Raw genomic sequence first — 15,133 nt, 5'->3', positions numbered from 1 at the left:
TGAAATTTAAAGTAACATATCATTTAATGGTCCTTTAACCCTTTGTTACCAGGAATTTCAGAGAAAAACTTGCCATGAGTACCGGAGAAGTTTTATCATTTTTGCTATCACACCATTTAAACAGTAATAGAGCCTTTGCTTTTTTTTGATTTACCTATGAAAATTATAAATATATTCAAAGTAGACAACCCAAGGTATTGATCGAGGCCCATTTTGGTATATTTGATCCCACTATTTGGCTGTCAAATATTATCATATTAAAAAAAAAAATTGTTAACTTTTTTGCATGGGTTTCTGACAAATTATTTACACACAACTACTGCAGTCATAGGACAAATGGTTGTAAAAGCTTCTCTGGCATCTCCTTTGTTCAGAAACAGTAGACATGCATGACTTTGCTATTGTTTTTTGGCAATTAGAAGTCTGCTAATTGCAGCTGTGCATCACACTTCTGAAATTCCTGGCAGTGAAAGGGTTAATCATTTATCTTGTAAAGTTATTATATGGTATAGTGTAGGTAGGGATTAAATAGTCTCCCACCCCTTATCCAAACATTTTCCTGAATATACTGCTTTTTCTTCATGTCTTGTCACCAGCAAGGAGAGGCTGCACTAAACAGCTACAAACCATCCCTATTTCTCATTCAAGATTGTCAGTTTTTTATTTTGTAACTTAATGCAGTCATGAGCTACTTTACAGCAAATAAAAAAAAAAACATTTAAATAAAATAAATTAAAATTTCCTATATACAATCACTCTTTTGAATTGAAATCTGTTCCCTTTTTCAGTGAAGAAATGCTGTGAATATACTCTGCAAATTGTCTATGTCTGTGTACGGATGGTGGCTTGTTGCTTCTCTAATTTTCAGATGAATCAGTCTCTTCAGTAGAACCGTCACTCTCCATGTCTGGGCGTTTGCGGGTAGACACAGGTTTTCTTGGTGAAGGTACTCGAATAACCTCTCTGGATGGTAGATTGCATGAGCCGCCAGGTTGAGAGATGGAAGCAGTAGAAAGCTGAGCAATTCTGGAGGGGAAAAAAAAAGAGAGAGGAGAGCAGTGGAGAATGTATGTGAACCATTAAAAGCTTTCTTAAATTAAATGCAGTCAAATAGAAAATAAAGGGTATAGGCAAACGCCCTTGAACCCTGCGTGAAATATAGCAGCCACCATTCAAAAATCATGCAAAACAACACAAATAACAGGCGTATGTTTTCACATTATGTGACGCCAAGTTAGACACAAAGGTTGTTGTAAGAAACAAAAACAGCTTTAATTGTTAGCGTCTCCTCCAGGTGTATTGTGTGAAATATTAAAAATACAAGCTAACTTGACCACATAATTTGTACTTAAAGGGACATGAAACCCAACATTTTTCTTACATGATTCAGATAGAGCATGCGATTTTAAACAACTTCATAATTTACTTCTATTATCAAAACAGAATTTATGCTTACCTGATAAATTACTTTCTCCAACGGTGTGTCCGGTCCACGGCGTCATCCTTACTTGTGGGATATTCTCTTCCCCAACAGGAAATGGCAAAGAGTCCCAGCAAAGCTGGTCACATGATCCCTCCTAGGCTCCGCCCACCCCAGTCATTCGATCGACGGACAGGAGGAAATATATATAGGAGAAATCATATGATACCGTGGTGACTGTAGTTAGAGAAAATAATTCATCAGACCTGATTAAAAAAAAACCAGGGCGGGCCGTGGACCGGACACACCGTTGGAGAAAGTAATTTATCAGGTAAGCATAAATTCTGTTTTCTCCAAAATTGGTGTGTCCGGTCCACGGCGTCATCCTTACTTGTGGGAACCAATACCAAAGCTTTAGGACACGGATGAAGGGAGGGAGCAAATCAGGTCACCTAAGCGGAAGGCACCACAGCTTGCAAAACCTTTCTCCCAAAAATAGCCTCCGAAGAAGCAAAAGTATCAAATTTGTAAAATTTGGCAAAAGTGTGCAGTGAAGACCAAGTCGCTGCCTTACATATCTGATCAACAGAAGCCTCGTTCTTGAAGGCCCATGTGGAAGCCACAGCCCTAGTGGAGTGAGCTGTGATTCTTTCAGGAGGCTGCCGTCCGGCAGTCTCATAAGCCAAACGGATAATGCTTTTAAGCCAAAAGGAAAGAGAGGTAGAAGTCGCTTTTTGACCTCTCCTTTTACCAGAATAAACAACAAACAAGGATGATGTTTGTCTGAAATCTTTAGTAGCCTCTAAATAGAATTTTAGAGCACGGACAACGTCCAAATTGTGTAACAAACGCTCCTTCTTTGAAACTGGATTCGGACACAAAGAAGGTACAACTATCTCCTGGTTAATATTTTTGTTAGAAACAACTTTAGGAAGAAAACCAGGCTTAGTACGCAAAACCACCTTATCTGCATGGAACACCAGATAAGGAGGAGAACACTGCAGAGAAGATAACTCTGAAACTCTTCTAGCAGAAGAGATTGCAACCAAAAACAAAACTTTCCAAGATAGTAACTTAATATCTACGGAATGTAAGGGTTCAAACGGAACCCCTTGAAGAACTGAAAGAACTAGATTTAAACTCCAGGGAGGAGTCAAAGGTCTGTAAACAGGCTTGATCCTAACCAGAGCCTGAACAAATGCTTGAACATCTGGCATAGCTGCCAGTCGTTTGTGTAGTAAGACAGATAAAGCAGAAATCTGTCCCTTTAGAGAACTTGCAGATAATCCTTTCTCCAAACCTTCTTGTAGAAAGGATAGAATCTTAGGAATTTTTATCTTGTTCCATGGCAATCCTTTGGATTCACACCAACAGATATATTTTTTCCATATTTTATGGTAAATTTTTCTAGTTACAGGCTTTCTAGCCTGAATCAGAGTATCTATCACAGAATCTGAAAACCCACGCTTTGATAAAATCAAGCGTTCAATCTCCAAGCCGTCAGTTGGAGGGAAACCAGATTCGGATGTTCGAATGGACCTTGAGCAAGAAGGTCCTGTCTCAAAGGTAGCTTCCATGGTGGAGCCGATGACATATTCACCAGGTCTGCATACCAAGTCCTGCGTGGCCACGCAGGAGCTATCAAGATCACCGAGGCCCTCTCCTGATTGATCCTGGCTACCAGCCTGGTAATGAGAGGAAACGGTGGGAATACATAAGCTAGGTTGAAGGTCCAAGGTGCTACTAGTGCATCTACTAGAGTCGCCTTGGGATCCCTGGATCTGGACCCGTAGCAAGGAACCTTGAAGTTCTGACGAGACGCCATCAAATCCATGTCTGGAATGCCCCATAATTGAGTTATTTGGGCAAAGATTTCCGGATGGAGTTCCCACTCCCCCGGATGGAATGTCTGACGACTCAGAAAATCCGCTTCCCAATTTTCCACTCCTGGGATGTGGATCGCAGACAAGTGGCAGGAGTGATCCTCCGCCCATTGAATTATCTTGGTCACTTCTTTCATCGCCAGGGAACTCCTTGTTCCCCCCTGATGATTGATATATGCAACAGTCGTCATGTTGTCTGATTGAAACCTTATGAATTTGGCCTTTGCTAGTTGAGGCCAAGCTTTGAGAGCATTGAATATCGCTCTCAGTTCCAGAATGTTTATCGGGAGAAGAGACTCTTCCCGAGACCATAAACCCTGAGCTTTCAGGGATTCCCAGACCGTGCCCCAGCCCACTAGACTGGCGTCGGTCGTGACAATGACCCACTCTGGTCTGCGGAAGCTCATTCCCTGTGACAGATTGTCCAGGGTCAGCCACCAACGGAGTGAATCTCTGGTCTTTTGATCTACTTGAATCATCGGAGACAAGTCTGTATAATCCCCATTCCACTGTTTGAGCATGCACAGTTGTAATGGTCTTAGATGAATTCGTGCAAAAGGAACTATGTCCATTGTTGCAACCATCAAACCTATTACCTCCATGCACTGCGCTATGGACGGACGAGGAACAGAGTGAAGTACTTGACAAGAACTTAGAAGTTCTGATTTTCTGACCTCTGTCAGAAAAATCCTCATTTCTAAGGAATCTATTATTGTTCCCAAGAAGGGAACTCTTGTTGACGGGGACAGAGAACTTTTTTCTTTGTTCACCTTCCATCCGTGAGATCTGAGAAAGGCTAGGACGATGTCCGTATGAGCCTTTGCTTTTGACAGGGACGACGCTTGAATTAGGATGTCGTCCAAGTAAGGTACTACTGCAATGCCCCTTGGTCTTAGAACCGCTAGAAGGGACCCTAGTACCTTTGTGAAAATTCTCGGAGCAGTGGCTAATCCGAATGGAAGTGCCACAAACTGGTAATGCTTGTCCAGAAAAGCGAATCTTAGGAACTGATGATGTTCCTTGTGGATAGGAATATGTAGGTACGCATCCTTTAAATCCACGGTGGTCATAAATTGACTTTCCTGGAAGGTGGGAAGGATCGTTTGAATGGTTTCCATTTTGAACGATGGAACCCTGAGAAATTTGTTTAGGATCTTCAGATCCAAAATTGGTCTGAATGTTCCCTCTTTTTTGGGAACTACGAACAGATTTGAGTAAAATCCCATTCCTTGTTCTTTTCTTGGAACTGGATGTATCACTCCCATCTTTAACAGGTCTTCTACGCAATGTAAGAATGCCTGTCTCTTTATTTGGTTTGAGGATAATTGAGACCTGTGGAACCTTCCCCTTGGGGGGAATTCCTTGAATTCCAGAAGATAACCTTGAGAAACTATTTCTAGCGCCCAAGGATCCTGAACATCTCTTGCCCAAGCCTGAGCAAAGAGAGAGAGTCTGCCCCCTACTAGATCCGGTTCCGGATCGGGGGCTATCCCTTCATGCTGTTTTGGTAGCAGTGGTAGGCTTCTTGGCCTGCTTACCCTTGTTCCAGCCTTGCATTGGTTTCCAGGCTGGTTTGGGTTGTGAAGTATTACCCTCTTGCTTAGAGGATGCAGAATTAGAGGCTGGTCCGTTTCTGCGAAAGGGACGAAAATTAGGCTTATTTTTAGCCTTAAAAGACCTATCCTGTGGGAGGGCATGGCCCTTTCCTCCAGTGATGTCTGAAATAATCTCTTTCAAATCTGGTCCAAATAATGTTTTACCTTTGAAAGGAATGTTAAGCAATTTTGTCTTGGATGACACATCCGCTGACCAAGACTTTAGCCAAAGCGCTCTACGCGCCACTATAGCAAACCCTGAATTTTTCGCCGCTAATCTAGCTAATTGCAAAGCGGCATCTAAAACAAAAGAGTTAGCCAATTTAAGTGCTTGAACTCTGTCCATAACCTCCTCATACGAAGATTCTCTACTGAGCGACTTTTCTAGTTCCTCGAACCAGAAGCACGCTGCCGTAGTGACAGGAACAATGCATGAAATTGGTTGTAGAAGGAACCCTTGCTGTACAAAAATCTTTTTAAGCAAACCCTCTAATTTTTTATCCATAGGATCATTAAAAGCACAACTGTCTTCGATAGGAATAGTAGTGCGTTTGTTTAGAGTAGAAACCGCCCCCTCGACCTTGGGGACTGTCTGCCATAAGTCCTTATAGGAAATAATTTCTTAAATATAGGGGGGGGAACAAAAGGTATGCCGGGCCTTTCCCACTCTTTATTTACTATGTCCGCCACCCGCTTGGGTATAGGAAAAGCGTCGTGGGGCACCGGAACCTCTAGGAACTTGTCCATCTTACATAATTTCTCTGGAATGACCAAATTGTCACAATCATCCAGAGTAGATAACACCTCCTTAAGCAGTGCGCGGAGATGTTCTAATTTAAATTTAAATGTCACAACATCAGTTTCAGCTTGATGAGAAATTTTTCCTGAATCTGAGATTTCTCCATCAGACAAAACCTCCCTCATGGCCCCTTGAGATTGGTGTGAGGGTATGTCAGAACAAATATCATCAGCGCCCTCCTGCTCTTCAGTGTTTAAAACAGAGCAATCGCGCTTTCTCTGATAAGTAGGCATTTTGGATAAAAGATTTGCTATGGAGTTATCCATTACAGCCGTTAATTGTTGCATGGTAATAAGTATTGGCGCACTAGATGTACTCGGGGCCTCCTGTGTGGGCAAAACTGGTGTAGACACATTAGGGGATGATGTAGTATCATGTTTACTCCCCTCATTTGATGAATCATCTTGGGCAATATCATCATCTGTGGCATTACTGTCCTTACTTTGTTTGGATACTATGGCACACTTATCACATAAATTTAAATGGGGAGACACATTGGCTTTCATACATATAGAACATAGCTTATCTGATGGTACAGACATGTTAAACAGGCTTAAACTTGTCAATCAAGCACAAAAAACGTTTTAAAATAAAACCGTTACTGTTTCTTTAAATTTCAAACTGAAAACACTTTATTACTGAATATGTGAAAAAGTATGAAGGAATTGTTCAAAAATTACCAAAATTTCACCACAGTGTCTTAAAGCATTAAAAGTATTGCACACCAAATTTCAGAGCTTTAACCCTTAAAATAACGGAACCGGAGCCGTTTTTACATTTAACCCCTATACAGTCCCAGCTATATGCTTTGCTGAGACCCAACCAAGCCCAGAGGGGAATACGATACCAAATGACGCCTTCTATAAGCTTTTTCAGTGATTCTTAGCTCCTCACACATGCATCTGCATGCCTTGCTTTCCAAAAACAACTGCGCATTAATGGCGCGAAAATGAGGCTCTGCCTATAACTAGAAAGGCCCCCATCTGAAAAAGGTGTCCAACACAGTGCCTGCCGTTTTTCTAAACGTTCCCCAAGATTATATACCAATTATTAGTTAGAATCTGCATAATATGCCTAGTAAAGCAATCGTTTTAGCCCAGAAAAATGTCTACCAGTTTTTAAGCCCTTTTTGAAGCCCTTTATTCTTTTATGTTTAACTAAGAAAATGGCTTACCGGTCCCCATGAGGGGAAATGACAGCCTTCCAGCATTACATGGTCTTGTTAGAAATATGGCTAGTCATACCTTAAGCAGAAAAGTCTGCTAACTGTTTCCCCCAACTGAAGTTACTTCATCTCAACAGTCCTGTGTGGAAACAGCAATCGATTTTAGTTACTGTCTGCTAAAATCATCTTCCTCTTACAAACAGAAATCTTCATCCTTTTCTGTTTCAGAGTAAATAGTACATACCAGCACTATTTTAAAATAACAAACACTTGATAGAAGAATAAAAACTACATTTAAACACCAAAAAACTCTTAACCATCTCCGTGGAGATGTTGCCTGTGCAACGGCAAAGAGAATGACTGGGGTGGGCGGAGCCTAGGAGGGATCATGTGACCAGCTTTGCTGGGACTCTTTGCCATTTCCTGTTGGGGAAGAGAATATCCCACAAGTAAGGATGACGCCGTGGACCGGACACACCAATGTTGGAGAAATTATTATTATTTTTAATAAAGCAGAGATGTACGCTCAGGAGCAATTGAACCTATTTTTTTAGAGCTGATTTTATAACAAACATTAAAGGGACAGTCAACACAAAAATTGTTATTGTTTGTTTAAAAAGATAGATAATGCATTTACTACCCATTCCCCAGCTTTGCACAACCAGCATTGTTATATTAATATACTTTATAACCTTTAAACCTCTAAATTTCTGTCTGTTTCTAAGTCCCTAAAGACAGCCCCATGATCACATGCTTTTGTATTTGCTTTTCACAACAGGAGAGTGCTAGTTCATGTGAGCCATATAGATAACATTGTGCTGACGCCCGTGGATTCTAACAACACAGCACTAATTGGCTTAAATGCAAGTCAATAGATAATAAATTTAAAGTCATGTGATCAGGGGGCCATCAGAAGATGCTTAGATTCGTGGTAATCACAGAGGTAAAAAATGTATTAATATAACCATGTTTTCTGTGCAAAACTGGGGTATGGGTAATAACAAAATTTATGCTTACCTGATAAATTTATTTCTTTCCTATAGTGAGCCCATGGCTGCATCATTTAATGTTGGGAATATCACTCCTGGCCAGCAGGAGGAGGCAAAGAGCACCACAGCCAAGCTGTTAAGTATCACTCCCCTTCCCACAACCCCCAGTCATTCGACCAAAGAGAAATGGAGAAAAAAGGAGTAACACAAGGTGTAGAGGTGCCTGAGGTTTAGCCAAAAATAACTGTCTTAAAATAAAGGACCGGGGCCGTGGACTTACCATATCCGGAAATAAATAAATCAGGTAAGCATAAATTTTGTTTTCTTTCCTAAGATATGGTGAGTTCACGGCTGCATCATTTACTGTTGGGAACCAATACTCAAGCTAGAGGACACAAATGACTAGGGAGGGACAAGACAGGTAGACCTAAACAGAAGGCACCACCGCTTGAAGAACCTTTCCCCAAAAGAAGCCTCAGCCAAGGCAAAAGTATAAAAATTTGGAAAAAGTATGCAAAGAGGACCAAGTTGCAGCCTTGCAAATCTGTTCCACAGAAACTTCATTTTTGAAAGCCTAAGAAGAAGAGACAGCTCTCGTGGAGTGAGCCGTAATTCTCTCAGGAGGCTGCTGTCAAGCAGTCTCATAAGCCAAACGGATTATACTCCTCAACCAGAGAGAAAGAGAAGTAACAGTAGCTTTCTGACCTGTACGTTTCCCAGAGAAACAAACAAACAGGGTAGAAGACTGGCGAAAATCCTTAGTCGCCTGTAAGTAAAATTTTAAAGCACGCACAACATTCAAGTTGAGCAACAAACGTTCTTTATGAGAAGGATAAGGACTTAAAGAAGGAACAGCAATTTCCTGATTAATATTTCTGTCGGAGATCACCTTAGGAAGCAAACCAAACTTAGTACGAAGAACAGCCTTATCAGCATGAAAAATAAGATAAGGCAAATCACATTGCAAGGCCGAGAGTTCAGAGACTCTCCTAGCAGAAGAAATAGCAACTAGAAACAAAACCTTCCAAGACAACAACATAATATCTATTGAATGCAATGGCTCAAACTGAACCTGCTGCAAAACTTTAAGAACAAAGTTAAAACTCCAAGGAGGAACAACAGACTGAAACACAGGCCTGATTCTGACCAAGGCCTGACAAAAAGATTGCACATCTGGCACATCCGCCAGACGCTTGTGTAGCAAACTAGATAAAGTAGAAATCTGACCCTTCGGAGTACTGACTGACAAACCCTTCTCCAGACCTTCCTGGAGAAAGGACAAAATCCTAGGAATCTTGACTCTACTCCAAGAGAAACCCTTGGATTCACACCAATAAAGATATTTACACCATATCTTATGGTAAATCTTTCTAATAACAGACTTGCAAGCCTGAATCATGGTCTCAATGACCAAATCAGAAAACCCACGCTTAGACAGAATTTAGCGTTCACTCTCCAAGCAGTCAGCTTCAAAGAAACGAAATTTGGATGAAAGAAGAGACCCTGAATCAGCAGGGCCTTCTTCAGAGGCAGTCTCCAAGGTGGGAGAGACAACATCTCCACTAGGTCTGCATACCAAATCCTGCGAGGCCACGCAGGGGCTATTAGAATCGCCAATGCCCTCTCCTGTTTGATACGAGCAATGACTTGTGGAAGGAGAGCAAACAGAGGAAACAAGTATGCCAGCCTGAAGTCCCAAGGAACCACCAAAGCATCTATTAGAACGGCCTGCGGATCACTTGACCTTGAACCATACCTTGGAAGCTTGGCATTCTGCTGAGACGCCATCAGATCCAACTGCGGTACCCCCCATTTGAGGGTTAAGCTGGAGAACACCTCTGGATGGAGTTCCCACTCTCTGGAATGAAAACACTGTCTGCTCAGGAAATCCGCTTACCAGTTGTCCACTCCTGGAATGTGGATGGCAGATAGACAGCAACTGTGAGCTTCCGCCCACTGAATAATCTGAGTCACCTTCTTCATGGCTTAGGAACTCCGAATTCCTCCCTGGTGGTTGATGTAAGCCACTGAGGTTATGTTGTCTGAGTTGAACCTGACAAACCGGGCTAAGGACAACTGAGGCCAAGCCATCAGAGCATTGTAAATCGCTCTCAATTCCAAGATGTTGATGGGGAGAGCACCTCCCTGCACCTTTAATGAGTCCCAGACTGCTCACCAGCCCAGTAGGCTGGTGTCCGTGGTCACAATCACCCAGGCAGGTCTCCAAAAGCATGTGCCCTGAGACAAATGTTCCTGAGAAAGCCACCACGGGAGAGAGTTTCTCTCAACTGATCTAGATCTATCCTCTGAGACAGATCCGCATGATCCCCGAGCCATTGTCTGAGCATGCACAGTTGCAGAGCTTTCAAATGGAATCGAGCAAAGGGAATGATTTCCATGGAAGCCACGATCAGACTGATTCCCTCCATACATTGAGCCACTGAAGGACGAACAGCAGACTGAAGAGAGAGGCAAGAATTTTCATCCATAGGGAATCTATTATGGTCCCTAAGAAGAATACCCTTGTAGCTGAAACAAGGGAGCTTTTCTCCAAGTTCACTTTCCATCTGTGGGAACAAAGAAAAGACAACAATATCTTTGTGTAAGATTTTGCTTGTTGAAAAGATGGTGCCTGAACCAATACATTGTTCAGGTAGGACACCACAGCAATTCCCAGAGACCAGATAACTGCCAAGAGAGCCCCCAGAACCTTTGAGAAAATTCTGGGAGCTGTGGCAAGACCAAACGGAAGGGCCACAAACTGGAAGTGATTGTCCAGAAAGGCAAATCTCAGAAATTTGTGATGATCCCTGTGAATGGGAACATGAAGGTACACATCCTTTAGGTCTATGGTTGTCATGAACTGACCCTCTTGCACTAAAGGAAGAATGGAGCATATAGTTTCCATCTTGAAGGACGGTAGTCTGAGAAACTTGTTTAGGCAATTTAGGTCTAAAATAGGTCGGAAAGTTTCCACCTTTTTGGGAACCACAAACAGATTTGAATAGAAACCCAGACCCTTTCCTGTACTGGAACAGGAACTATCACTCCCAGGGAGGAAAGATCCTGTACACATTTCAAGAACGCCTCTCTTTTTTATCTGGTCTGCAGATAATCTTGAGAGGCAGAACCTACCTCTGGGAGGAAGAGTCTTGAATTCCAATTTGTAACCCCGTGATACTATGTCCACAGCCCAGGGATCTGGGACATCTCGTATCTATGCTTGAGAGAACTGAGAAAGTCTGCCCCCCACCTGATCCGATCCTGGATCGGGGCAAACCCTTCATGCCGATTTAGATTTAGTTGCGGGCTTCTTAGATTGCTTCCCATTATTCCAAGACTGATTGGGTCTCCAGGAGGACTTGGACTGTTCTTGCTTGGAAGAAGGGGAAGACTTCCCTCTGAAGTAACGAAAGGAACGAAAATTACTTTGATGTCCTTTAGGTCTATTCTTCTTATCTTGAGGCAGGAAAGACCCCTTTCCACCTGTGATATCAGAAATAATTTCTACGAGAACCTTGTAAGGAATCGCTAGAAGCTTTACCTTAGAGGAAACATTAGCCACAAAGCCCTGCGGGCAAGCACCACATACCCAGAAGACTTGGCTTCCAGTCTAAAAACCTGCATGATAGCATCAGAAATAAAGGAATTGGCTAGCTTAAGGGCCTTAAAGGGTCATGATATAGAAAGAGTATGCAATTTTAAACAACTTTCTAATTTACTTCTATTTTCTAATTTGCTTCACTCTCTTGATATTATTTGCTGAAAAACATATCTAGATAGGCTCATTAGCTGCTGATTAGTGACTGCACATAGATGCCTTGTGTGATTGGCTCACCCATTGCTATTTCTTCAACAAAGGATATATAAAAAAATTAAGCAAATTAGATAATAGAAGTAAATTGGAATGTTGTTTAAAATTGTATTCTCTAGATTTTTTTGGGGTTTAGTGTCCCTTTAATTCTATCTTGGATCTCATCCAGGGAAGTCTCCACCTGAAGAAAAACAGACAAGGCATCAAACCGGTAAGATGCTGTGCTAGTCACAGTGGCAATACACACAGCAGGTTGCCATAGGAGACCCAGATGAACATAAATTCATAAACATAAATTCTTTTCAAATAGGTTTCCACCTTTTTATACTATGGGTCCTTAAAGGAACAGCTATCCTCAATGGGAATAGTAGTTCTCTTGACCAGAGTAGAAATGGCCCCTTCTACTTTAGGTACCATGTGCCATGGTCCTTTAACGGAGTCAGCTATAGGAAACATCTTTTTGAAAATAGGAGACGGGGTAAAATGTATCCCTGGCTTCTCCCATTCCTGTGTTATAATCTCTGTAGAATGGTCAGGAACCGGAAATAGCTCAGAAGAGGAAGGAACATCAAAATAACTATTAATCTTAATTGATTTCTTAGGTATGACAACTACAGGGCTGTCGGAGTCATCCAGAGTAGCCAAAACCTCCTTTAACTGTACACGAAGGTGTTCAAGCTTAAATTTGAAGGTGACAACTTTAGCATCAGAAGAAGGCTTTACACTGTCCGAATCTGAGATTTCACCCTCAGAAGCTACCGACAAATTATCCTCATCAGATTTATGAGGTATGGCAACTTGGGTAGCAAGAGATGGATCAGAAACCTTACTATCTGAATCTCTAATTTTCCTCTTGCATTTTCCCTTCAATATAGGAAAGGCAGCTAATGCCGCAGATACCGCAGACAATACCTGGGCAGAAATTTCTTCTTGCAAATAAACTCCACCCGGAGACTGAGAGGAACCGCAGGGCACTGCATGTGACGCTATTGAGGCTTGGGAAGAAACAGGAGAAAGCTGTGGCAATGCCTGAACAGCATCGTCCTGAGAGAATTTTTTTTCTTTTGACTCCAATGTCTTAACACATGAACAAAATTGCATAGGCGCTGCAATTTGTGCCTCTAAGCACAATAAACACTGATTCATGAGAGCAGACTCCTGCTCCATGTCAGATATGACCTTACAAAATATAGAGGAAAAAGAAACAGGATATGTGTACTGTTCCTTTAAGAAACTCTGTGTGAGATTTTAACCCCCCTTGCATATGTGTAATAAAAAAACAAGGGGGTCTAAATACTTATTAATTATAACAAGAGTCCTCAACAGGAGAAATGGATAAGAAGCTGCTAAATTTTGTATTAACTTATTAGCATAAAAAAACAATTATCCCAGGACTTCCACACCTCAGCCGTAACTGAGGTGCTGACCTACCCTCGCGCTCCTGCGATGATACAAAATGAAGGCCGAGATGGATAATACTAAATCACCAAACTCCGTTCTGCGATACTCTACTGCGTAGCTGACACCGCTCCGGACATAGAGAAAGGAGCGTCACGTGATCGGCGTGAAAGGCTGTGTCCCAGGAGGCGCGAAATCAGAAGAGACTGCCTCTACTAGATACGCTGTTGAGTCTATATCAAAGGACTTCCCCCACCGTGAGGCCTACGCGATAAAAAGCCGGAGACCGGTCTGGACGCAAAACTAGCGATCTTAGCCCCTCTTGCGTTTCTGCATTTGTAAGGGAAGTACCGCAGCAAAACACCAAACACTAGATTTAAAAAATCCCAGTGTGCTCCTCTAATGGTCGTTATCAAAATAAAGCAGAGCCCATAAAAAAGTTAATCCCTTATTCTCCTAAGGGAGTTAACCCTGTCTCAACCACCATGTCTCAAGTGCCTGCCCCCTGCCTTAAAAATAAACCCACTCTAGGGAATATTGTGTCCCAATAATATTGTGTAGGGAATTTAATAAAAGCTCTTCTTTTCTCTTAAGTGCATAGTCTCCCCACCTAGAAGACAGAGGCACTTACCAGGCATGACAGGACACATCTTTCTCACAGAGGCCTGTGGAAAAAGAAAGAACAGAGTAAACCGACTCTGGCTTTCTATACTAGGGCAGCAAAATGTTAGGAAAAGTTCCTAACTGCTTTAAAGCCATCACTCCCCTACTGCATAGAATAACGTGGAATATGGCTAGAACCTAAAATCTTGCTGGAAGCGCTGAAATTCAATTTTCTTTAGACACCAAAACTTCACCTCCTCCATGCACCAAGGCAAAGAGAATGAATGGGGGTTGTGAGAAGAGAAGTGATACTTAACAGCTTGGCTGTGGTGCTCTTTGCCTCCTCCTGCTGGCCAGGAGTGATAATCCCAAGAGTAAATGATGCAGCCGTGGACTCACCATATCGTAGGAAAGAAAAAAGGGATTATCTATCTTTTTAAACAATAAAAATTTTTAAATTGACTGTCCCTTTAATAAATGACAAATTACAGACTCTCATGTGACTGTTTGTATGCAAAGATAGAAACACTTGTTTTGCGCAAATGCAAAAGCTTTTACTTTCATGCATAGTGCAAAGTTTCCTATTAAAGCCCAAATACGCCGTCATACATGTGAATTATGGGTCAGTTTCTGTAGCATTTGTGTTTGAATAAGCATGAAAATATGTGCATGGTTAGAAGTATATGGTCACAAGCTCTTTGAAAATGCAGTTCTCTTTTTTACAGTCATACCTCCCATACTCACATTTTGTCAAGTTCCAGGTCTAAGGCTTCATCAATTAACAGATCCGCCTTATCAGGAAGAGCACCTGCAGAAACAATAGGTTATTAAAGGGACAGAAAACCTACATTTTTTATTTCACGATTCAAATAGAAAACACAATTTGAAGCAACTTTCTAATGCACTAATCTTTTAAAATGTTCTTTGTTTTCTTGTAATACTTTGTTGAAAAGCAGGTCGTTACGTTCAGGAGCGTGCACGTGTCTGCACCACTATATGGCAGCAGTTTTACAGCAATGTTATACATTAGCAAGAGCACAGATTGCAGCACTATTTCCTGTCATGTAGTGCCTTTGTCATGTGCGTGCTACCTAGATATCTCTTCAACAAAGAATAGCATGAGAATAAAGCAAATTGATAATAGAAGTAAATTGAATAGTTTTTTTTTGTTTTAAGCTACACTCTGTCACAGCAACAATAATACAAACAATTCTAGAATACACTATCATTACAAGCACAAAGAATCGTCCCTTGTCCGGGCCTGTAAACTCCTGTGCTCAGCTGTGCAGGTGATAGAGTATCAAGTCCATGACACAGTGACACACCGCACAACAGTGGAACATGAGAAGTGATGTGATACAGCTTCAGCAGTTTGTCACATACAGACTCATAAACATTCCATAGAGTGAGTTTTACTGGTGCATAAAAGAGGTTATATAAAGCATTATAGTATCACAAATAAAATCT

The 15,133-nt window shown here is 41.7% G+C and overlaps 1 protein-coding gene across 1 annotated transcript in view; it reads right to left on the bottom strand.

The window, feature by feature from the left end:
• Positions 1–635: 635 nt before the first annotated feature.
• Positions 636–15,133, bottom strand: part of CSTPP1 (centriolar satellite-associated tubulin polyglutamylase complex regulator 1) — a 322,173-nt gene continuing 307,675 nt past the window's right edge. The window contains exons 8-9 of the mRNA XM_053720316.1: positions 14,411–14,474; positions 636–1,026 (exon numbers count right to left, since the gene is read on the bottom strand). Coding sequence (XP_053576291.1) covers positions 858–1,026; positions 14,411–14,474 — 233 coding nt within the window. The 3' untranslated portion in view covers positions 636–857. The remainder of the gene's footprint in view (positions 1,027–14,410; positions 14,475–15,133) is intronic.

This window comes from Bombina bombina, chromosome 7, assembly GCF_027579735.1.
Source record: "Bombina bombina isolate aBomBom1 chromosome 7, aBomBom1.pri, whole genome shotgun sequence".
Taxonomy (NCBI): Eukaryota; Metazoa; Chordata; class Amphibia; order Anura; family Bombinatoridae; genus Bombina; species Bombina bombina.
This window is presented reverse-complemented; position numbering and strand designations above follow the sequence as displayed.